A 24,905-nucleotide genomic window follows, 5' to 3' on the forward strand; every position below is an offset into this window, starting at 1 on the left:
GTCCGGTCCGGGCGCGACACTGAGGGTTGCGATCCGTTGCCGGACACAAAAAAAGACAAAAAGGAAAAAAAAAAAAAAGAAATATCTCTTATTTGACTTTTTGAAGAGTGATTTATTACTTTGCAGTGGCTAAGGGCCTGGCTTTGGCTTCAGATACACACCTGTTTGAAACCCAGATTTGCCATTTATTAGCTGTAAGACCTTGGTCAATTTACCTCATCTTGTTACACCTGTTTTCTCATGTTTAAAATTGGAGTAGCGGTGGTTCTTACATCATGTGGCTTTTGTAAGGATTAAATGGGATAAGGAATGTAAATGCCAGAACCGTACTAATAAATAAGTTGCTGGTAACTCTTAATATTCACTTAACAAATATTTATTGAGCATACACTATTTGCAAAGTACTATGTTAAAAATGAAGATTATTATGGCAAGACTTGATCCTTATTAAACTTCTAATCTAGTGGAGGAAATAAGGCAAACATACAAAACCATCATTTGATATGAAATGTAATAAGTAATAAAAGAGATATATAAAAAGTGCTATGAGGGTCTGGAATTTCTGGTTGGAGGACTAGGGAAGGTTTGATCAGGGAGATTATATTTAAATTACACGTGAATACATGGCAAGAATTATTTCACTCAGCATGATAGGTGTTGTGTAGGGATAAATGCAGGTTTTTTGAGGTCTGAAGGTTTTATAATCTGGGGTTCTCTCATTTTTTTTTAAGAGTTTCTCTCCTATTTATTTGTTTTTTATTGGCTGGCCAGCATAGGGATCTGAACCTGTGACATTGGTGTTATATTGCTGCTCTCTAACCAACTGAGCTAACCAGCTAGGCCTTCTCATTTTTATAAAAGAATATAGTATTCTATACAGCATGAATTTCTTATTTACCCAGAGTTCTAGTGCATGACATCTAAAAAATGCTTAATAAATATGAGCTTCCTTTCCCTTGGCCTCTATGTCCCCAGTACCTAGCAAAGTGCAGGCACAAAGCACAATAAGTAATGAGATCTAAAAAGATCAGTGGTTGCCAGAGGTTGGGGAGAGGGAGGGATGGACAGGCAGAGCACAGAGGATTTTTAGAACAATGAAACTACTCTGTATGATATTATAATGGTGAACACATGTCATTATACATTTGTCCAAACCCACAGAATGTACAACACCAAGAGTGAGCACCAATGTAATATCTGGGCTACTCTGGTGGGGGATGTTGATAATGGGGGAGGCTATGCATGTGTATATGCAGGGGTATATGGAAACTCTGTACTCTCTGCTCAATTTCACTATGGACCTAAAATATAAAAAATAAAGTCTATTAAAAAATTACTTAATAAATATAAGCTCCCTTTTATCTGCTCTTGTGTCCTTAATACTTGGTAAAATACCTGGCACAAAGAACATGCTCAGCGAATGATAGAGAAATGAAAACCTAAAAGACATCTACGACTCGGTGCAAACAAGTTCATCCTAAGAGCTGGTTCTGATAAAAGGAAGACTGCAGCACTGGAGACCAAAAACAAAGGGAGTGTGGTTAAGGGATGAGGAAACATGGTTTAGTAGGAATGGAAATGGGGCACCAAACACATCCAATGTGTCCATTTTGCTGAATGTGAGATCTGGTCAAAGGAGGGCAAACCCGACTCTTTCCCAAGCCCCACTTGTATCTGAAGGTTACATTGAAGGAATTCTGGCTATTAGACAAGAAATGGCCTCATGGGTGTGTTAGAGGGTCAGCCCATACTGGAAAAGATACTTTCTTACATTTTACATCTCTTCCCACCATTTCTTCCTTAAAATCATTCTTGTTTCCCATAATCACTCACTCACAGGGAAAAAGAATCATTCGCTCCATAAAAGCAAACAAAAACAAGAACCAAGAAAAAGGTCTAAGTAGATCTGTCTCCTCCTTCTTGCTATGTCTACATCTATAGATGGGTATTACAGGATCTAAACTCTGTGCATGACTCACAGTGGTGCCACACTGTAGCTCAATCTGGTCTGGGTTTCCTGGTGCTTGAATATGTCATTTTAACCATAATTCTTACCTTTTAGCGCTGAGGTCACACATTTATAGAAAGGCAACGTACCACATCTAGATCTTAGATAGAGGACAAGAGCAGATAAGGCACGAGGAATTGAAGAAAGAATAACCAGAAGAATGAAACTCTTGTTCACTCAAATTCTCCTCCGGAGAGGGAGGAATACCTTGTCAGGAAACTAGGAGTCCTGGATTCTGTTCTTGACTTTGTTGTGGCCTTGGAAAATCTCCTGTCTCTGACCTCAGGTGGTTTCTCCACAGGAAAAATAGACAGTTGGACATAATAATATCTTAGATAATCGGCAACCCTAATTCTCTTGTTAACCCCCAATTTTTTCCCCAAGTTGGGAATGGTTCCAAAATAAATTAAAAGTCGGACAATATTGTAAAGCGGCTCTCCATAGTGATGTGTGTAATGCTGATATGCAAGGCCAGGTAATGATAATGATATTTCCTTCTGCAAAACTACATGCACTATCAAACACAAGTCCTGACCTTTGGTAGCCATGGCTTGCATTGATGCCAATGGTAAAAGGTGTTGGTGTAGCTTTTAGTTTTTTCTTGGGCCCAAATCATTTGCTCCATCATTCTGAAGATGTAGCACAGACATCCTGGGATACATATAGTCGTGTGTGTGTGTGTGTGTGTGTGTGTGTGTGTATGTATATAGCACAGACATCCTGGGATACATATAGTCGTGTGTGTGTGTGTGTGTGTGTGTGTGTGTGTGTGTGTGTGTATGTATGTATGTATGTATATATAGTGATCATGGTACCCCTATAGCTTTGCAAACTATAACATACAAATTCATTTTTTAGAAAGATGAGCTATAGTTTGAATTATAATCGCCAACATTTATTAAGAGCTAAGGATATTTAATCCTTATTTTCTTCATTTTTTTTATTTAAAGATGAGAAAACTGAGGGAAAGGTTAACGTTCTTGTCCGAGGTCAACCAGTTAAGAAAACGTGGCAGCGACAGTCAAACTTACTACAAATTGCCTCCCAAAGCCTTTACAACTCTATTCAACTACAGAAAGAAAGAGTGATGAGTAGCTGGCTTAGCTCTTCTAGTGAAAATTGGCTAGAAGTGGAGAAAATTGGTTACCCAAGAAACTTGAATCCCCTATTCCTCAGGTCATTGTAAGAAAAGGAACTTTAACAAACCATCATTTGTTAAACATAGTTTGTGCTTGGGGTGAGAGAAACTCTTCTGTATGAAACGAGGAGAAAACTATGAGCACCAAATTGTGTGGAAGAGATTTGATCTGCTATAAGGTAATCAAGAAGGGATCCTGGTAATGTGGATGTGCCAGATTCCTATAAATCTTTTTTTTTTTTTTTTTTTTTTGGTCTTTTTCTCTTTTTCCGTGTCTGGCAACGGATCGCAACCCTCAGTGTCGCCCCCGTACCGGACCGGGACCGGCAACGGGATCGCAACCCTGGCGCTGCTCCTGCGCCTCGCTCAGCCAGCGAGCGGGAACCGGTCTGTATGTGGGATCCGAACCCTTGGGCGGGAGCGCCGCCGCGCTTCCCAAGCGGCGCACTATCCAGTGCGCCACCGGGCCGGCCCCTATAAATCTTTTTAATGTAATCATAATTACTGGAGATCCCAAGGGTGTTGAAGGAGCACATGTGTGTGCATGTATATGAGCTAGCACATATGTGCATGGCTCTGGATTTATCTTGTTATGAGTAAAATAAGGAGGTAGGATGAAGTGACACTTTACCCAAAAGCATTGTTTACAAATCTGCTACTATTCCTGAAACTCTACAATTAAGAAATCCATTTCTTTGCGTCTAGAAGGGTGTTTGAACTCTTGGTGTTTCTATCTATCTAAATGAGGCATACCCTCTCCTCTTCCTTTATCTTTCTACCATGTGCCACGCTCTATCTTTCACACTGCTGACTGCATCTTCCTTAGGGTGCATGAGGGGTACACAAGAAATGTTTGTCAAACAGACAATGGATGGAGACTTTGCTAATTGATTTGGTATAGGGGACTAGAAAAAGAGGTTCCGCCACATCAGAAAGAAAAGGAGTAGATGGGATATAAGAAAGATGAAAGAGGGAACCAACCCCTACCAAGTACCTACTATTTATTAAGAACTGTGCTAGGATATTTACATATTTGTAAAAAATAAATTCTCAAAATAATCCTACAAAATAGATATTAATCCCTGCTTTATAGATTAAAGAAACAGAGGCTCAAAGAGATTTGGTAACAGCTCAAAGTGACACAACTAGTAATTGTGAGAGCCAGGATTCAAATGAAGGAACAGATACACCAAAAGGACATATTCTTTAAGTCACACCAGGCTTCTGTACCAAGGAAAGGGACTTGAGAACAAGCAAGGACTTCAGGGATGCAGCAAAAGCACTGTAGGGAGAGGAATGTCCACACATTTTATTATCATGCAATATTGATATTGAAATGCAATTTCCCATCAATATTAATAATTAATGCTTGACCAAGGTAGAGTTCTCCTTTGCAAAATTGAATAAGCTGTAAAGAGCCTGGCTCTCTTCTACACTTCTGTGTAGTTGTGTTTAGGAGAAAAAATTCCCAGCTCTTGATACCCGCCCACGTGAGCACAGAACTTCCTTAGTCTGACGAAGATGCTCTTTTACATTTCAGGTTTGGTAGTCACTTGATAAAAATCACTGACACTGCATCTAAACAATGCTACTAATTTTCCCCAAATCAGCCTCTTGTTCTTTTGTTCTGAAATTACATAGATAAAATCTCAGTGAATTATTTCAATTTTCAACATTCTGTCACCCCCACTAGACTATGAGCTCCTCAAGGGCGGAGATTGAGCCTTTTTTCCCTGATTTTCACAAATGTCTCATCAGAGTGCTTGGCACATAGTAGACATTCAGTAAATGCTTCATTGAATGAATGAGTAAGAGGTTAATCAATCAAATCAATGACTGACTGGATGGATGAACGGTGCTTATCCCCTGAACAATTCTCTTTGAGCAGTCTGATTCTCCATGAAATAAGCAGGAGACTTTACTGAATGTAATCAATAAAGGTTGCTGACTGACATCTTAAAAGCATACTTCTGTGGAGTAAACATTTACCAGGACTGGAAATCAACAGAGAGATTAAATAAAGGATAAAGATCACAGGCTGCTTTTCTGGCAATAGAAGGGCATCTGGCCTGTGGCATAGGATATGGATGTGCTTTTTCTTTAAACTCTTTTATAATTGTCCAAGAGAAGGAAGTAAACAGAAATCCTAATGAAATTTAAGGGTCTCTGAGGTATTTACAATATATTCAGAAAAAAACACCAGATTTAGTTTGGATATATAAAGATGGATGTCTCAAGATGAATAATCTAATGAAAGCTGACAAATGATACCCAAAGCAATCCTCTTCATTCCCTGCTCTTGCTAGCCATGCCACCTGCCACATCACAGACAGGGAAGGTAAAAATGGAAGGAATATCATTCTTTATATGTGGTTCAGTCCAAGGTCAAGTGCAATATCCAGCAAATATTCATCAGACAAGACTGAGGCTGTTTCTACTCATGTGAAACCAGAAAACCCCTCTGACCACAACTTTTGTCTAGACTCACTCTCGTGAATGATAAAGACAGGACAGGGAAGGGCTTCTACACTAAAATATGTGGTTGGGATGTCTGTAACATTCCTGTTGAGGCAGGATGGTCTAGTGGTGAGAGTATGGAGCTGGGAGACAGGCATCCAGGTTACAGTCAAGGCTCTTCTCTTTCCCAAACACATGATTTTGGGGAAGCCACTTACCCTCTGTCACATCTATAGACAGGATAAATGATGCTTATCCAGCCATCTCACAAAGTTGCTATTGGAATCAAATGGATAATGTCCATGAGATGCCTTTGTAAATTATAATGCACTGTAGGAACATTAGTCTAGTACCTTCGGGGTAAAGCGCAAAAGAGGAGAGTAAAAAAGAAAAAGAAGGAAATGCATGGATAATAAAGAGTAAAAGAAAGGCAGAAGGAGGAGGAAGCTTATGGAGAGGAAGAAAGGGAGAGGGAAAGTGGACAGAAAATAAGAAGGGCCAAGGAAAGGAGTTGGAAGAGGAGAAGGGTAAGAAACAGCAGTGGCAGGGAAGGACCTCAAAGCTCTGACACACAGGGAGATACACAAGAAAAGAAATACATCAAATAAAAAACTAATGGAACAGCGGAAGCAACGGGATTTGGAAGCAGGTGGGATTTAGAAATCACATCTCTACAGAGACCATACAGTTCTGATAAGCAACTGGAAGGCTCCATCAGATGGCCTCTTCAGAGGAGACAGCAAGTCAGCCATGAGTCAGCCTCCTTATTATAGATTCTAAATGGCAAACACTATTGAATTCATGTTCTAGTCTGTGCTCAGCTCAGTGGTACACTCAGACAGATTTGTAATCATTGCTTATGCAGCCACTGATGATGGCCCTTTCTCTTTGCACAGGTAATGCCTACCCATCGTTCAGATGAGAGCCTACCATGACCTCCCTGACTTCCTTGTCCAGGTCAGATCTCCCTATTATAGGCACTCAGGGCATCACTCACTTTCTCACAGCACTTGGCACAGTCACAGGTTTTCATTTGTTTATGTGATTATTAGATCTATGTCTCCTTCTCCTCACCAGACCAAGGGCAGAATCAGTCTGCTTTGCTCATCATTATATTCCTAATTGAACTTATTGCTTGGCAGCATCATAAACAGACTCAAGTCAGCAAAGGTGGGCTAAATACTAGAAAGATACTATGAAAAGGGTAGTATTCAAAGAGGGGTAATGGTGCAAATGTAACGGAGAGGTTGATGTTGAGTTTACAATTAGGAGGTTTGTGACTGAAAAATCTCACTGACAGTTTGGGCAACTAAATCCTATCATAGAATAATGGTTCCTGCACTCATTTTTACTAGCATAACAAACTTATAACTGGGTGCTTATTTATTCCTCCTTGGTTCACTCAGCATCTGAACTAGCTTTTCAGTGTCATCTCAATCAATGTATGCATGATTGTATTATTAGTAGTATTAACAACTATGAGTATTGGTTAAGAGGGGCAATCTCCTAGCTGGATATTCTGCAGCACACTGTTTGGGTATGTTTAATTATATAATAATGAGGAGAAAGTTTATTCACAATTTACTTCGAGGCCTTTATTAAACCAATTTATTAAAAATAAAAAGGATTCCAAGGAATATATTTATGGTGATGATAAGTAATCATGCTGGCATTAAACTATGCATAGAAAAGAAGGAATATTTATAAACAAACATAAAAACAAAGCAAAACTCTCAACCAAATTCCCCAGTGGATGCTGTAGCATCTCTCCAAGATAAATTCCATTCACAATGAACAGCACTCAGTGTGCGAGGCCACTAACCAGGATGGCCCAGCAGCTCTTGTAACCAGACTCCTGACCTGTCACTTCCATGTTTCTTCCTAGTCCTCCTGGGTAAAACAGAAGCCAACAGTGTGGAGATGTTATTCCTCCACTCCTTCTAATTCAGTACATTTCAAGGTGAGTGAAATCACATTAGGAGTTCATTCCACTTCTATTAACATTCTTATTTGAAAATAGATTTTGACAGTGAGTATAGTAACAAAAACCTCCCAAACCTCACAAATGATATTGAGCTCCACTTTGCATTTCAGTATCTTACTTAGGCCTCCAAATTGGCCAAATTGTAATAACAAAACATGCATAAGTCTGGGGATGCAGGAGAGGGGTGATTCAGAAATGTAGGCTCAAACCCCAGTTCTGCCACTTACTAGCTATGTGACCTTGGGTACCACTCTTAAATTCTCTAAGCCTCAGTGTCCCTATCCATAAAGTGAGACAATGTGCCTATAATTGTCATTGGAACCAAATAAGAGCCACATAAAGCACCTACAACACATATCAGCTACTATTAAAATACACAATATTTAGTGTTATATTTTTAGCATTTGTTTATAGAAAAATATTCTTTTTGGACTTTATAGTCTATGTGTCTGAACTCCCTGCTTTTTTTATGGAGTACTCTATATTCTTTTATTAATTTCATTTTAAGGAAGGCTTTCTTTTACGGAGTAATAATGATGATAGTTGTTAATATTTATAAATGTCTTTTTCTGGAAAAACATAAATCTAGATTCTCTATGTCATCTCCTAAAATCTTTTTTGAGATTTTACTAAGTCCTTGAAATTCCAAATTTGGAATCTTCTGTCTATCCCATAGGAAAAAAAAATAAGATTTGTTTTTTTATTTATCTATTTGTTTATTTACATTTACACAGTTGTTATTTCAACAGATGGCATTAGAAATCCAGGCCCTGTGAGAGGATTAGAATCCATGTGTTGATTGCCCTTAATATGCCTAGCTCTCTGCAGCCTCAGCATTCTTTCAACAGTGATAAATTTTGGAACATCCTTAAAGTTTGCTGATGATACCTTTTATATTTTCAGCTCTACACATGTAAAAAAGAAAGATGATAAGTCCTAAGGAAGGGTGTCTTATGGAGCAAGGAAATGGAAAACAGAATCAGTAGGCCAATAGAGATGGGGCTAAGGAAAATGAGCTGGAAGTTCATCTAGGAACAGAGGTGAACATTCCTAGGGCACCCTGAGAAACAAAAAGGAAACACAGGATGGTGAACTGGGGAAACAAAGATGGTCTGGGGTCATCTGCTGCTATGATTAATATTTAATGAATACCCTGAGGTTTATGGTCTAAAGATCTGCTTCCATCCACATGGATGGAAGGGTCTGTAAACTCCCTCAGTCCTTCCTAGCCGATAGGATCCAACAGTAGGTGACCCAGCAGCCAGAGTAAGGCTGGAACTCTCACCCAGAGCTTTCTCACCCAAGAGGCAGATCTGTCTTTATTGGACTGTAAATCACAAACAAAAATGGTTTTTAAGGGCTGGCCATTTGGCTCAGTTGTTTAGAGCACAGACTTCTAACACCAGGGTCTAAGGGTTCAGATCCCTGTACCAGCCAGCCACCAAAAAAAAAAAAAAAAAAATTTTTTTATAGGAAATGTTTGATTTCTTCTGAGCATTTCTCACAACCAACTAGTTGTTCATCTCCTTAATTTTCTTATATTCTCCATAAATAAACTCTTCAGCTCGCAGGAGAGCAAAATAAAGAAAAGTAACAGCTATATATATTATTTTAATACATTCTAATGATATATAAAAATCCTTTCCACTTAACACACACTGGGTAGAAACTCTGCATTGGTAGAGTCACTTAAATTTCTGTGATACTAGAAAGGCTCAGATTTTTGACCAGTGACCCAAGCAACTAACAACCTGAATGAAGTTTCTCTTTGAAGTTTGACAGGCACCTCTGTAATTTGGTATATTAATCAGCACAACAGAGCCCCTCAGACACCACTTAGCTCTGCTTTTGAGGGTCAGGGTACAGGAGTGTGTTGAAGGAAGTTGAACATTCAGGCTGATCACAAATCCTGAAGGACATATGGATATGTGAGAAAACTCAAGTTAACTGCCGGAAAGAGTTAGTTATCTAGAATCCAATGGTCCCTTGAAAGTTTATGCCTCATATACAGGCTCCTAGAAGTCTGGAAGCCAAACTTTTGTATCCAAAATGTTACAGTTGGATACAACAGTTGGCAGGTATCTGAGACATTGTTTATTCAACTCAACTTCATCACTTTGTATATGAGGTGACTGAGAGTTGCTCAAAATCTCACAGTATGAAGCCACAGACCTGAGTTCTAGGTCCTGATTCAGTGATGACCTCTGATTCTCAGGTCACTTTCTACAGTGACCATACATTTTGAAACCAAATATTTGTACACCTGGATTAAGAAGACAGTCCTTTAACATATCATCATACTGGAAAATCTGAAGTATGCTTACTGTAAATAAGCTTCTTCCATCCAGGCAAAGGAGTTGGAAAGAGAACAAGAGAAGGAATCATTACATTTCAGGTTTGCTTCCAGATTGCTCCTTGGAAAAGGATCCCTGCTCAAACCCAGCATGGGGACACCACGGTCCCCCGGCCCCAAAGGTGGTATCAAGAGCGTGGAGTGGTCTTAGAGTATGGGGAGGGTGTCTCTTGTTCCAAACAGCGAAACCTGTTTGTCTCTATTGAATTAGGCTTGTCCTGCTGAGAAAACAAGATAGCGATATCACCCCAGACCTGTTACCTGAGAGGGTGGGTATCCTTTGATGTATCTGTTTATAGGCAAGACTCCTTTTTGGTTTTCTTTTGGATACTCATAGACTTCTGGATTTGGGAGAGATTTTTGGTAGAGGTCAATTAGACCAATCATTTACTCCATAAAAACTCCTTCTGTAATATCCCTGAAGATGGCTATCTAGTTTACTGTTAAGTGCTACTTGTAAAGGGTGGTCAGCACCTTCCAGGGCAGCTGTTTTACTGATGTGAAAATGCTAGTTACTAGAAAATTCTGCCTTTCAGTATGCCTCTAAAATGACCTTGTAAGGTAGTGTAAAACAAAGTGCTCTCCACCGGGTAATAGAAAGCTTTTGGAGTAGCTGAAGATACTTCCTAGTCTCAACAGTGTTAGCAAAGTACTTCCAAATTTCTGCACATGATTTTCTTTTCTTTTCTTCTTTTTTTTTTCACCTTAGTCTTGCTTCAAACACATTCCTCAAAATTTAATTTGTATTTCCTCCCCTGAGACTTCCCAGGGGCAATCCCTTCCAACCATTTTAGTTTTAATTCTAGCAGTTACCTCCACATTGCTTAAAAATGTGTGTATATGGAGTATTTCTTTACATTCTATTTTGTTCCCAGAGATACCTCTGTTTTCCTCCCAGGGGCAATCCCTTCCAACCATTTTAGTTTTAATTCTAGCAGTTACCTCCACATTGCTAAAAAATGTGTGTATATGGAGTATTTCTTTACATTCTATTTTGTTCCCAGAGATACCTCTGTTTTCTTGAGGACAGTTTTTCTCTGTGCATGTGTATTTTAATCTTGACTCTGTCGTTTTGCAGGTCTTGTTACATGCTTGTGGCTGTCCGTCCATATTTAAGAAGGAAGTAGTAGAAAGGCTGGCAGGGGGTGTTGTGTATAAAGGCAAGGCTTTTTAACTGAAAGGTTTCAGCTTAGGTGACCAAATCTGAAAGTGTCCCCCAAACTGGCACACTGTGAAGGACATTGCTGTGGGGGCCAACACTAAAACTAGCTATCTAAGTTCCCTATAAGAGTGATTCCATTTCTTCAGGTGACCAAATCTGAAAGTGTCCCCCAAACTGGCACACTGTGAAGGACATTGCTGTGGGGGACATAACACTAAAACTAGCTATCTAAGTTCCCTATAAGAGTGATTCCATTTCTTCAGAGAGGAACCTTCTTTTGTAGACTTGTGGTAAGTACTTGCTTGGTGATGTGTTGTGTGCAGGGGTGTGTGTACTGAGTGGGGGCATCTTCATCCCTATTCTCAGCCTCTGCTGTCAGTCCCATCTGTTGTCTCTACCCTGAAGTCTCTGAGTTTCCTGGGTTCTGCCAGGCAGATCTGTTACTGCACTGTGGTAGAGCTTTTCGTGGGTGGCATCCCTGGAAACACAACACCACAGAATGCCACTCACATGGAATATGATGTAAAAGGTGGCCTTGGAGTGGAACAGCATATGGTCCTGCCTCCATTGGTGATCTAAGGCTGGGACTACTTTGTTCTGCTTAAATAATCAATACCGCTCCATTGGCATTTTGTTGTCCAGAAATGTGATGAAATCTTTTGACCTTTAATAGCTCCTTCCATTTTCTTTATTACTATGGGATTGTCCTTTTTTAATTCTATTAGCTTTCTTTTAATAGAGTCTCAAGAAGAAGAGGAAATTAAGGTGTGGGCTGTGTCTGTCAACTTGAACCTGAAGCACAGAGCTCACAGTATTAATGGGGATGTTATTCTGCCTCATTTTGTCTGGCATAGTTATAGATGATTCAGATATCAATTTAAAAACAGCAGTGACTCAATGGTAGAGAGCTCAATTAGACAGTTTTGTTGTCTCCGTGGATCAAATTAACTGGAAATCTGAAATATCTCCACTTATTTTATGTCAAGTAAACAGCAACTTCAGTGAAAATTATACAGATGTATGGCCTTTTAAACTACATCCATTATAAAAATATTCTGTGTTGTTGCTTTTCACAAATGCATTAGGAATAAGAGTTTTGAAATAATTTCAGCTGATTGCCTATACAAAGCAGTATAAAACCTTAATGGGAAATCTACTAAACACCCATTGGTCTATGTAAGATGAAAAATAACTTTCCCACTATGTGTTCAATGACAGTGTTTATCTGCTACATTTTCTCTTAATCTGGAGGCCAGCTGGGCAGATATAGCATGAACTTTAGTGTTCTGGGCTTTGTACAGAATTACTGAGATTTCCTCTTCTAAATATTCAAGCAATGCAAAATTATTTCTACCTCAAATGTTTTATTTTATATTTAGAAATGTTTTACATAATACATATATATGTATTTAAGAGAAGTTCAAACTAATCTAGGCTATAAAAATTAAAGTTTTCTTTCTTTTTTCAGGACACTTAGGCTAAGTATATATTCAACTAATATGTATGGAGGGTCTAATAAGTACCTGCTACTTTTATAAAAAGTTGATGAGTTCTATAGTATTCTCCCCTTTGGCTGTCAAGGAAACTCATGCTTAGAAGGGGAAGGGCCTTGTTTAAGAGCAATAGCAACAGATGGCAGAGGCCCAGATTCAGACTTGTTCTTTGATTCCAAAGTCAGTTGTCTTCCACTACCGCAGGGAACATAATATTTCTTATATTGTATTATTCACTAGAATAAGGCAAACTACTTTATATCAGTTGGAACAATGCGGCACTATGAGGCTGGTCATATAGCTTGTTGTTTTCAGAAAAGGAGCCACTCTTGTGTTTTGAAGTTAGGGTAAGGTCTTTATATTTTTGGCTTCATCTTATCAGAGAACTAGAATCAGTAATTATGTTTATCACAAAGTTCACTTAACTCAAGTGAAAATGCAAAAAAAGAAAGAAAAAAAATTCCTTACTAGCAAACTACTAATAGGCTTTTGTTAATAATAAGAAACAAAAGGTTTGGAAATAGATTTAGAAGGAAATGCCATTATTTACCATAACTGAAGAAAATCTCCTTTGTGTTAATGACCAAAATGTGGAACAATAGCCACCCTGAGCCATGCCAAGAGAGGTCTTTATAAGAAACAAGATGAGGTAGAGACGAGTGGTAAGATTAGTCCCTGCATTCTCACCTCTACCACAAAGTACACCTCAGTCATTAGCATGCACATGGGTCTCCAGAACCATCCAAAACAGTATGTTACTGATTGCATTTATTGATTTCTTAGAGATTAGAGTCAATTATAGTTCTTTATCACTTTTTACCTTAAGAAATTCTTCACCATGTCTAACTTTGCCTGAATGTAGTTTATGAATGGTGCTACTAATGCTCTCCAGCTCAATAAAGTCTCTTCATGCCACATTATAAGGGACAGAGCTATATAGTGAATGGAGCCAGATTTAATTTCAAATCTAGGCTGTTACTTTCTATGTAAATGACATTGAGAAAATTACTTAACCTCTCTGAAAACTCTATATTTAGAAAAAAAGATAGCCATCTCATAGGACTATTTTAGGAATGAAATCAGATAAGACAGATGGATGGAGAGATAGGTGATAGATAGAAAGAGAGATAAATAAAGAGATAGAGCCTGGCACCTACTAAGCACTCAATAAATGCTAATTACTTTCCTCTTCCCTTGAAGGAATATATGTGAATTTGTACTGTCAGGCAAATATCCCCAGATGCTTCACTTCTCAGTTTGAGGATTACATCTTCTCTGAAACCCCTCTGACCTATTTCCCCAAACCCTTTGATGCCCATTCTCAGCCAGGGACCCCTCCTGGATCCTTCATTAATCCCTTATGCATATCTCTGGTAAAGTGTGATGCTTACACTGTATTGCAAGTATGTGTTTGAATTTTTGTCATTTACACTAGACAATGAGCCCTCTGAAGGGTAAGAGGAGATCTAATTTGACTTGTTAAATCTAGTATGTAGAACAGTACTTGGCACAAAACATGAGCTGCATAGATATTTGCTGATTGAAAGAAAGTGTAAGTGTGTGTGTGGGGAGGTGTGGGTGCAAGAAAAAGAAAAAAACAAAGAGAGAGAAAATATAAAGGAAGGAAGGAAGGAAAGAAGGAAGGGACTATCTTTATGCTCAAAGGCTGCATAGTTTAAGAGGAGACGCAGTATTATTATCTTACCCTTCCAGGGAGATGGCCCGTTGGAGAGTCACTGAAGGCTGACGGGTTGCAGTGCTGTGTTGGGAATGACTGCAAGAAAAGACAGAAAAAACAAAAACGGATCATTTATTTGAAATATCTTTGAACATTCTAATCATTTCTATTGTCAAGAAAAAAACAATCTTAAAAGAAATACAGTAGAGATTAAATCTTTGGTGATAAGTAGAATCATCCACCAAAATACAACACTCTTACCAGATAAGGAGTTAATGTTTCCTTATAATTTGATTTCAACATGTGTTATTCAAAAGTAAGCATTAAATAATAAGTAGACATGAAAAGAAATAAACATTTTTTAAAAAGGTAATTCTTCCCACTTAGAATGAGATAACATAGAGCATAAAAACATAAATTCGTTTATGATGCAATGTATTTTTTTAAGCTGCAGAATTTTTTTGAACAAAATTCTATGCAGAGTCTAATCTGTAAATCAGAATAGTATTTAATTGGTATAAATTTACTTATTAGTTCAAATTTGCCACACAATACTTGCACAAGTTTGACGAACACAAAAACTTGAAAAGTGGAACTTCCCGTTGCATATCAATCTTAGAATTTAATATAGTTCCATATTTTCTTTTGATTGCGTGTAACGAGAAAAGACTGATTTTGTAGATAAGAAGTTAAAATACAAATTATAATATCAAATACTTATTGAGTACTTATATTGCTCAAGTCACTCTTCTAAGTGTTTTATATTTTTGTGTCTTTTATTTCTCACAGATCTATGAGGTATGACCCACTTAACAGATCAGGAAATTGAGGCACAGAGAGGTTTAGAAACTTGCTCAAAGTCTCATGGTAAATACCTGTGCTTGAAATGGAATGACATCTAGAGTCATTATTCTTAATGTTATGATCATTTTTCAGATTTGTAAGAATTTGTCTGGCAATGTCAGAATATTCTTCTGACATTATTCACAATATGTCACGGTATTCTTCTGACAATTAGAAAGAGATGGCAGAAGAATCTCTCATTCGATGTAGGCACAATAATAATCCAACAGCAAAACTGCATTTGAAGTAATTTTAGTTTGCAGTATTAGTTTAATATATTTCAGTTGAAATATTAGTTACATATACATGTAGTATGTGAATGTGTGTATACATACCTATATGTATAAAGAGAAACCTACGTTAAACATTTGCAGAACATTAGGCTCTAGGCAAATGTTTTTGCAAAGCTCTAGGATTTCTCAGCCCATCCTGTGTAAACATTGACACTACCACAGAGAGCCAAGCTGTGGGCTACAGAGATTTTCATTCAGAATCTTAGTCATTACAGTGAGAAAGTCTCTTTGTGAATAGCATTTGGTTATGACATGGATGACATTTGCCTAAGGTTGAGGGATCAGAATTTTGAGACCACAGCTGAAGCCTAGAGAATGATCTTCTTCAAGTTAAGGATTGTGCCCTTTGTTTCCTGGTATCCCTCATAGTGCCAAGCACCACAAATATTCAGTGAACATATTTTGGTTGACCTGTTGAAAAGCAGCATAGCTTTCAGGACTTGGACCATGTAGCCAGATTGCCTGAATTCAGATCCTGACTTGACCACATCAGTGTGACCTTGCATAAGTTACTGCTTGTCAGTTTCTTATGTGTGAGATTGAGATAGTAATAGTACTTTCCTCATAGGGTTGTTATAAGGATTCAATAAACACAGTGTTTAGAACAATGGCTATCACATGGTAAAAGCTATATAAGTGTTCATTAAATACATAAATTATGATTTAGCAGAGTGTGTACTTTGAGATGTTTAGTACTAAATAAGAATAATTACTTTTATTACTTCAGTTACCCATACAGTCAATGACACAAGGAATATATTTCATACATGTGTCATATAGTCAATATAGTCATATAGTCATTGACACAAGATATATATTTCTGCATGTAGTATAGCTTTTGTAATGAATATCAAATTGAAAAATAGTTTCTGTTTCAAAACATTTTAAAATTAATGGAAATAAAAATAAGAGAAAGTAAAAAAATTCACCCATAATTCCATTGCCTTTACAGTTATCTAATTTAATTCTCATAGTAGTCCTATAAGATTGATACGAGTATCCCCATTTTATATATAAGAAAACAAAACACGTAGAACTTAGCTTGTCAGAAATCAATGGCTTGCAAATGTGGAGTCAGATTTCAAACTAAAGGCTGTCTTGTTGCCAAGTGTGTACGCTTTCCACTCCATCCTACTGACTGTCTATATGGCCACATGTGTTTCACACCGTTTTATGTATACACAGAACATATAGAACTTCATATCCTGTGTTTTTCCTAACATTATAATTTTAGCATTTCTCATAGTATCTCCATAATTATTAATTTAATGTACGTAATGTTACTTCCTACGAAGATGTAATTTATTTAACCATCCTTTTAAAAGTGGATATTTGGGTTATTTCCATTGTTTGCACATTATAAACAGTGTCACAATGAACATGTTGAAATCAATTACTTTTCTCTTATTCTACAACTTTTTCAGATGCATTTCCCAAAATGGAAATATTTATTAGGTTCTTGATTTATGTTATTAATTACCTTCCAAAAGCTTTGTAACATTTTATTGTCTCTAAAAATATATGTCTGTACCAGTTTCACCATAATCTTACAAGCACTGACACTGCAATTTTTTAAAAACCTGATAATTTAATAGGTACAAAATACTTCAGATTTGTAATGAGCATTTCTTTGTTTATTAGTAAGAATGACTATTTTTTCTATATGTTTATTTGCTAATTGTATTTCTTTTGTGCAAACCATGTGATCTTTTCCTTTACCATTTATCTTCCACTGGTTTAGAAAGTACTGACAGTTCTTCTTGGGTAGAGATCAATGATGCTTACTAACCAAGATCAATGAATAACTGAACTTACTGATAGCTTCCTCACCATTCGCTCAGCTCACATAATTAAAACAAAGAAATATTCAGTAATCTCCTTTTACTTATTACAACCTTATAACTAATTACTTTATTATTCTATTCTATTTTTTCCAGTAATGACCATTTTACAGTTCTAGTGACACCTAAGTTAAATGCAACCAGCATCATGAAGTGCTCAGAGAATTTGACTCCTTTTATATTACCCATGCAGAGTCAGCCAGTTTCTCTTAGCACGTAAATGTATAACAAACAGAGCCTTTTACATGTAAGTCCCCTTTCACTCTACTAAGAAAAATACAGTGAACTAAGAGAAAATACTGTCAAGACCTACAGATGCAAGTGAAGTTTTATTATTCCAGATGGTAATGTCTGAGCCACACTTGCAGGGCAGATACTTGCAGTGGGTGGTAGGAGCTACCTTATGGTGATACTAACTGGCATTTTATAAAACACCAAACATCTTCCTATTGGGACCAAGCAGGTTGCAGGTACTGTAGTGTTACCATGACTAAGTAATTAGAGGTAACCACTGCCTGGCTCTTTCACCTCCACAGGCAGAGAGACCAGCAGGATGGAATTCTGAGAAGTGCAGTAGAAAGAACCAAGGGAGAGAAGCACAGCAAGAGCTTAAGGCTTTCAACATTGGAGAGCTAAGTGCTCGGAATGTTCTTCATCTTAAAAAACCCTACCCACAAATGGCTACCAACTTCTTTATACTTATTATTTTTCTAGATATGTCAAATGTCTGTCCTGTGAAGCATCCCACATTAGGCCTCCCCACCTCTCCTGCACAGCTGACACACTGCTATGTGCTGCCATCCCATCTTTCCCACATATCCATAATAGCAGCCCAGACTCAGAATCACCATGATTTATTTACATGCCTGCGTCTCCTACCAAGTCGCATGTGCTTTCAGAGCAAGGTGTGTGCTTACTCATCTATATATCCGCAGCCCAGGGGTGGCATGTAAAAGATGCTTCATCAATTCTTTTTGAATGATGAATACCATAGATTGAGTTCCATCTATCTGTAAGGCCCCATGCCTTATTTCTTATAAACTTTGTAACAACATCAAGAACCAGGTATTGGCCCATTTTTGAGGGAAATTAAATTAAGGCTCAGATTTCCCAGCTACTAGGAGGCAAAAGTAGAAGCCAGGTTTTCTGGCTCCAAAGTGCTTGCTCCTCTGAGATAAACCGTGTTGCCTTACAGAAAGGTGAAATCAAAGCTCTGTGACTAGTCCGTACAGAGGACCTGACACATATTGTTAGGAAATGCTGAACTCCAACTGAGTAACATTGACAAGTTTGTTTATTTTTTTGGCATAAAATTTCCCCATTATTATCACCATGTATGCCCAACTTCCATGTCAGTGGCTTTTGAAGATCACTTTTAGGAAGATCACTTAATAGAAAAGAACACCTCTATTTTATCCATACCACCTCATTAGTGAGCCCTGGACGTTTACAAGGATTTAAGTGATAATCAATAGTGGAAGAGTAGGATGACCACAAGGAAGTCTCAGCATCATGTCACAGCATTGATGCTTGAGAAGAAGTCCCTGTCACCCGGTAGAAACCTGTGGAACCATCTTCATATTTAGGTAGCTTGGCTGGGATGCTATATTAGGCAACTGTGAAGGTCAATCTTACCAAGACTTTTTAAGACCTAGAGAGAGGTATCAGCCCTATTGCCTAACTAAATCATGCTGTCATTGAATAAAATTGAACCAGAGCAGGGTACAGTCTCCTTTCCAAGAACTCCCTGATTTTTCAAGTGAAAGACTCCCAAGATGTTGCCTAGGGAAATGGCATTTAAATGGTGCTGAAAGACACATTCCTATTGCTGTGTTAAATTAAATATTTTTGAGCATCTGAATTGAAATTGTTCTATTACACATGGAACACAAAGGACCTAACTGTTGGTAATAAATCACTTAAATTTTCTCCTTCTCTGACACAATGAGAGGCAGAATAAGTGGTCTTTCCAATACGGTGTAATAATAAAACTATATGATTTTAATGGAGAGCACAAAAAGTTTTTTGTGTCCTTTATTAATGAACTGACAACAATAATGTTACTTCATGTGACTTGTAAAGTCCCACCTATTATTAAAATACCTTCTGATGTATATCCAATATTATATTTTCTCAAATTTATTTCTCAAATTTCTAAAGAATTTATATCTCTCATATTTTACTCTTCACCTTTCTCTTGAATATCTGTCTCCATCATTTATTTAACCTCTTTTTAATAATTTTTCTTCTCTTTTTTGGTCTACTTTCCCACTCGCTTCATGTCGTTCATGCATTAAGTTGTTAAGTTGCCTCTACTCTTAAAAAGAAGGGTATGTCTTGGATAGCAAACCAGTACTTCAGATGCAACATAACCAAAGCATTACCACCTTTCCCCATGAAACTAGATGTTCCTCTTGTTGCTTCATTGACCCTTAACATGAATTGTCCTGTATAATTATTTGTACGGCCTAGTTACACCTAACAAACATTAATTGGGCACTTATTATATACCAGGTATTGTGTTAGGTGCTTGAGATGTCTTTTTACTTCCTAAGTATTATAGTTCTCAATAAATAACTGATAATAAAGAGGTTAGTGAAATCAAATAAACCATTTGGCCTATGTCCATATAGATAACATATTTCAATAAATCCCCAGGCATATTTGATTGTTAAGCAATCTAGTCTGTGTTTGGAAGGATGTATAAGTACTTTAAAGGGTGGAGAAGGGAAAGAGGACATTCTGAGAAGTTAGAAGAACATGACAAAGACCATAGAGGGTCAAAACATATACGGTGTGCTCTAGAGCCTTGAGTGGCTTGGCTTGGCCAGAGCATAGTAGCCAGAGATGGGGTCAGGAAGCTGACTGGGTGGAACATGAGGGGCATAAAATACCTTGCCAAGAGGTTTGGACTTAATTCTGCTGGCAATGGTGGGGTCTCCAAGTTTGTTAAGTGGAGATGTGAGGAAGTCAAGATGATGAGGTCTATGATTCAAAAAGGTAAACCTGAAAATATTCTGAACAATGGAAGAAAATGGAGGAAATCCATAGTCGGGGAGACTCATAGTAAACCATGGTGATGGAGAAAATTAATAAATGCTTATACTTGAACAATGCAGTAGGAATTAAGAAAAGGGGATAAATTCAACACATTTGGAGGTAAAATATATAGTAATGGATAAGACGGGAATTATGGAGAAGGCACATTGATCTCCAGAACTGATTCTTGTGATCTGGCTGGGTGGGCATCTTTCCTTCTGAAAGTTAAATTCTCTAGATAGGAGGGGCCTATTGTTCCCAGAGTATAGGAGTATTTGTGCTCTCTTCCAGAACTTCCAAACAAGCCTTCAAAAGTAGGGAGACTTTGATGTTAGTACAGGGGGAGGTGAGAAAGAATGAATTGAGAGTTCTATTATTTGACTGAGAGGATCGTGACACTAGAACAGAACCAAGAAGTATGTGTATGGAAAGGAAAATAAATGTGTGTGCAGGAAAATACAATGGGCTTTGGTTTTGTACAAGATTAGCTTCATTGTGCCTGTTGCACAATGTGGGGAGTATGATCTACAGTGGGACAGCTATAATTACTAAAAAGTTCTTCCCTCTCTTGGTGTGATATCCATCTGTCTGCAGTAGCCACTGCATAACAGATATTCTTTGCATCTTTTTACTCCTACAAATAAATATTCCAACACTTCTTTTTTTTGTGATATGGTTTCAAGATTTTTAGTTCTCTTTCCCTATATGCTGTTAAGTATTTCTATTTAAATTGTGGAAATTAGAAATGGACTCAGAGCTCCACATGTGTTTAGACCGTGGTAGAGTGCCATGAGATGCTACCTGCCCTCCGTCTGGATCCCATACTGCTGTCAGAGCAGCCCAACATAACATGGACTTTTAAAATTTGCTGAACTGCATTTTTAAATTTAGGGTTCACCTAACCTCTCATATATTTTTTACATCAAATGATTCATAATCAAATCTATCATGTACTTGTGCTTCGGATTTTCAGAAGCTAAATATAATTATTATATGTCAAATTTAATGGCACTGATTTTGATTTATTTTTTAAGTTTGTTAAGCTAACATTAGGTCATCAATTTAATTCAATAAGTTTTTACTGGGCATTTAAGATGTTCTTGCCATTATAGAATTTTACTCTTTCATCTAGTTTTGTATCATCTTCAAATACAAGATGCCTTTTACATTTTCACTCAAGTAATTGATTATGGTAAGGCACAAAAACCATGCATTGTGGCAATATCATAATGGGCCCTCCTTCAGCTTAATAGCTAGTCCACAAGTTCCACTGTTGAGCTCTCTTAATCAGCATCCTTTGAACAGACTAACCAATCTTCTCCACCCCCTCAGAGACAGGCTGACCAACACCCACAGCAAGTGGAATGCTCACGTCTCATAAACTTCCATTCCTTCCAGGTGACTTGTATGCATACTAAGAATCAGCTGTAATTGTTCTTAAACCTGTTTATTCCTATTGTATTTGCTTTTATAATTATGTAATTTAATTAAATGCTACAAAAATAAAATATGAATGTATAGAAAAGACTTGTTCCTATCAAGAGTAAGTTTACTGATCTAGAAATATTCAAAAATAGTATGTAGTTAAAAACACCTATGTCAAATTAGGTGTGAGAGAGATGGCTGTAAAGCTCAGAAAAAAATTATAAAATAAAGAGAAATTACCACTTAGTTTACTTTTGGTTCACATCTCAATTTAAAGAAATCCAAATTGAAAAGTATGCATGACAGATAAAGGATGTGCTTTATATAAGAAAGGTGAGGTAGAACTTCAGAAAACATGAGCCCCCCATTTCTGGTCTTACAAATCAATTTGGTATGCCAAATATTTTAAAGCAATTAATGGACAATTAATAAAAAATCCTGTAACTAGAGGTTGACAATGCTAGAGAAAGTATTGACCCTCACACATAAAAAAACGGTGAAGAAAACAAAGTGTTAACTGATCTTAGACAAATTAAAAGTTCTGGTGACATATAGAAAGACAATGTGTAACACTGAATTAATGATGATAATTTGTTTAAAATTAAAATTGTCAGCAATGCATGCTGCAACAAACAGATGGATCTAAATATGAAGAAACATATTGGATCAAATTCAGAGTTCAAAATTTTTCATAGCTTAAGATGCTAGAAATGTGCTTTTTACTTTATGTTCAACAGCTTCAATCACCAGTCAACAATGACATGAAGAATCAAAAAAAGTTGGAGAGATTTTATTGGGAGAAATCCAAATTTTTCTTTTAAATACCAATAAACCATTAATTTTATTATGCCACCATAGAGTAATGTTTTTAAAAGTCCAGGCGAAATAATTAAGACACACGAGAATCTTTTTTTCCTAAATAATAACTTTTATCTAACCTTTTGACTAACAAACTAATAACTGGATCTGGTTGTGTGTGTTAAGAGAAGTACTGTTGTATGTGTGTCTAACAGGATTATCACCCAGATATTAGTTCTCTCCTTATCCATAAAGTATATCATGGGAGACCTTAGAGTCATCCTACAACGAGGACCAAGAAGAGGTTAAGTGGCATGGCCAGAATGGGGTTAAAGTGAGATCAGAACCCATGATCTTCTCCTTCCTGTGCCACTGTGACAATGTCAGATGATGGACGTGGTAGCCCAAACACTTGCCATTCTAAACTGCTTGCTCATCACTGTTTGGTAGTTGGAATACTTTGAGAGTACACTTCAAATGCTGATGTAATCTCCATGACCAATTCTGCTTAAAGCAACAGTGAAAATCTCAGCACTTTTCCCTGTGGACTGACCCACATTTGGATATGACTGGTCTCAGAGTCTGAAACATCAGGAGCAAAATGTAGTGTTTTAACATAGCAGGCATATTCCACCTTTACTCATTTTGTTTTTGAATGGTTGGCTGTACATCATTCTTCTTGGATTTTGTAATATACAAACTGCATCTTAGAAGGTAATAAGGCACCTAGTGATGTATGAACATGTATTAAAAAGTCCCTTCCCACAAAGATATTCTTCACAAGGGAAGTGAAAAATTGAATTTATAATAGCTCAAATCAAGTGTGAGCTAATTCTGTGAATGCAGCTACTTCAAAAGGGAGAACATATTTCAGTTAGGAATTTTACATAAAATATAGACAGAATGCATCAACAATTAGAGAATTCAAAATAGAAATATTTTTGTATACCAGCTGGGATTTCATGCATCTAATTGATATGATCCCGATATCTCTTTATTTAACACAGGAAATAAATTTTTCAGTATAACATAGAGAATTCAAAATAGAAATATTTTTGTATACCAGCTGGGATTTCATGCATCTAATTGATACGATCCCGATATCTCTTTATTTAACACGGGAAATAAATTTTTCAGTATAACTCACTCAGTGTTTTATACTTTGTCAATATCTGGGAAGAAGAGCTGTGTGGGAAAAAAAGCAGAGGCATTAGGTGTCAGAATTGTGGGTTTTCCCACTGTGTTCATAATGAGCTCAGTGGCCTTAGGTAAGCCTCTTCACTTTTCTTGTTTTGATTTCTTCTTCAGTTTGAACAGGGACAGTGGTTTTTGTCCTTCCCATCTACTGTATTTGGTGCAGATGGGAGATAGCACTGTGATGAGGAAGGAGCATGGGCTTGGGAGTCCAGGGCCTTCAGTGGGGACTTCCACCTTTCTTAATTAGGTACTCGACAACCTCAAAAACTGAACACTCTCATCTCTAGCCCTATCATCATATCATGTGGATAATACTGCCATCTCATAGATTGCTCCGAGGGGGGAACTCAAGCAGCGTATGTGAAAGAAATTTTGTTAAGTGTTGAAACACGGGAAATAGTAAATGAAAACTACTTTCCAGGAAGGCATAGTGATTTGGTCATAACATATCTGTAACTAATGACCTGAACCTGAAATAACCCATGGGCCCAAGGAGGGAAAATATGTCTAGAGCTAAGAAACACTAAAGAGATGGAATGTACAGGATTCATAATTGCATATGATGGGTGAGTGAGGAATTTAGGACAACTTCCATGTTTCTGGTTATGGTGATTGGGCCAATGGTGGCATTTTATACTGAGAAAGGGGAATTTGGGAAAAATATGATTATTTCAGTATTATATATAGTAAGTTTGGGTGAACGTATATGGCATCAATGTAGAGATATCTCATAAGATAGTTAGATATTGGGGTCTAATCTCAGTAGATAGCTCTGGTCTAAAAAGGCACATTTTGGAGTCAATATAGCATAGGTGCATTTGAAGCCATTTATATCCCTCGAAAGACTGTGATGAAAAGAACTGAAGCTGAGATGGAGACTTAATGATAGCCAACATTATAAGGTAAGTAGAGGAAGATAAACCTGGAAAAAAGACTAAGAAGGAATGAGTGGAGAGCTGGGAGAAAAAATGAGAATTGGAGTTAACGTCAGCCAATCATGGGAGCAGGAAGATAAATTTAAAGAGAGTTTGGTCAACAGTTGCTAAAGACTTTAAAAAGCTTAAGTATGAAACAAAGGGAAAACTTGTAATTGGAGTTTGGATTATATTCCATAATCAAAAAGGAGGCCATGGGTAATTTTAAGCCAAACCAAAACACAGCCACTTTTGTAGTTTAGGAAGAGTCCTTCATGATCT

The 24,905-nt window shown here is 37.3% G+C and overlaps 1 protein-coding gene across 1 annotated transcript in view; it reads right to left on the bottom strand.

Moving 5' to 3' along the window:
* The window catches only part of LOC103598829 (disks large homolog 2-like), a 192,171-nt gene that overhangs the window by 70,820 nt on the left and 96,446 nt on the right, over positions 1 to 24,905 (bottom strand). Inside the window, exon 5 of the mRNA XM_008582881.1 lies at positions 14,301 to 14,369. Within this exon, the coding sequence (XP_008581103.1) occupies positions 14,301 to 14,369 (69 nt within the window). The remainder of the gene's footprint in view (positions 1 to 14,300; positions 14,370 to 24,905) is intronic.

This window comes from Galeopterus variegatus, unplaced genomic scaffold (assembly GCF_000696425.1).
Source record: "Galeopterus variegatus unplaced genomic scaffold, G_variegatus-3.0.2 Scaffold2752, whole genome shotgun sequence".
NCBI lineage: Eukaryota > Metazoa > Chordata > Mammalia > Dermoptera > Cynocephalidae > Galeopterus > Galeopterus variegatus.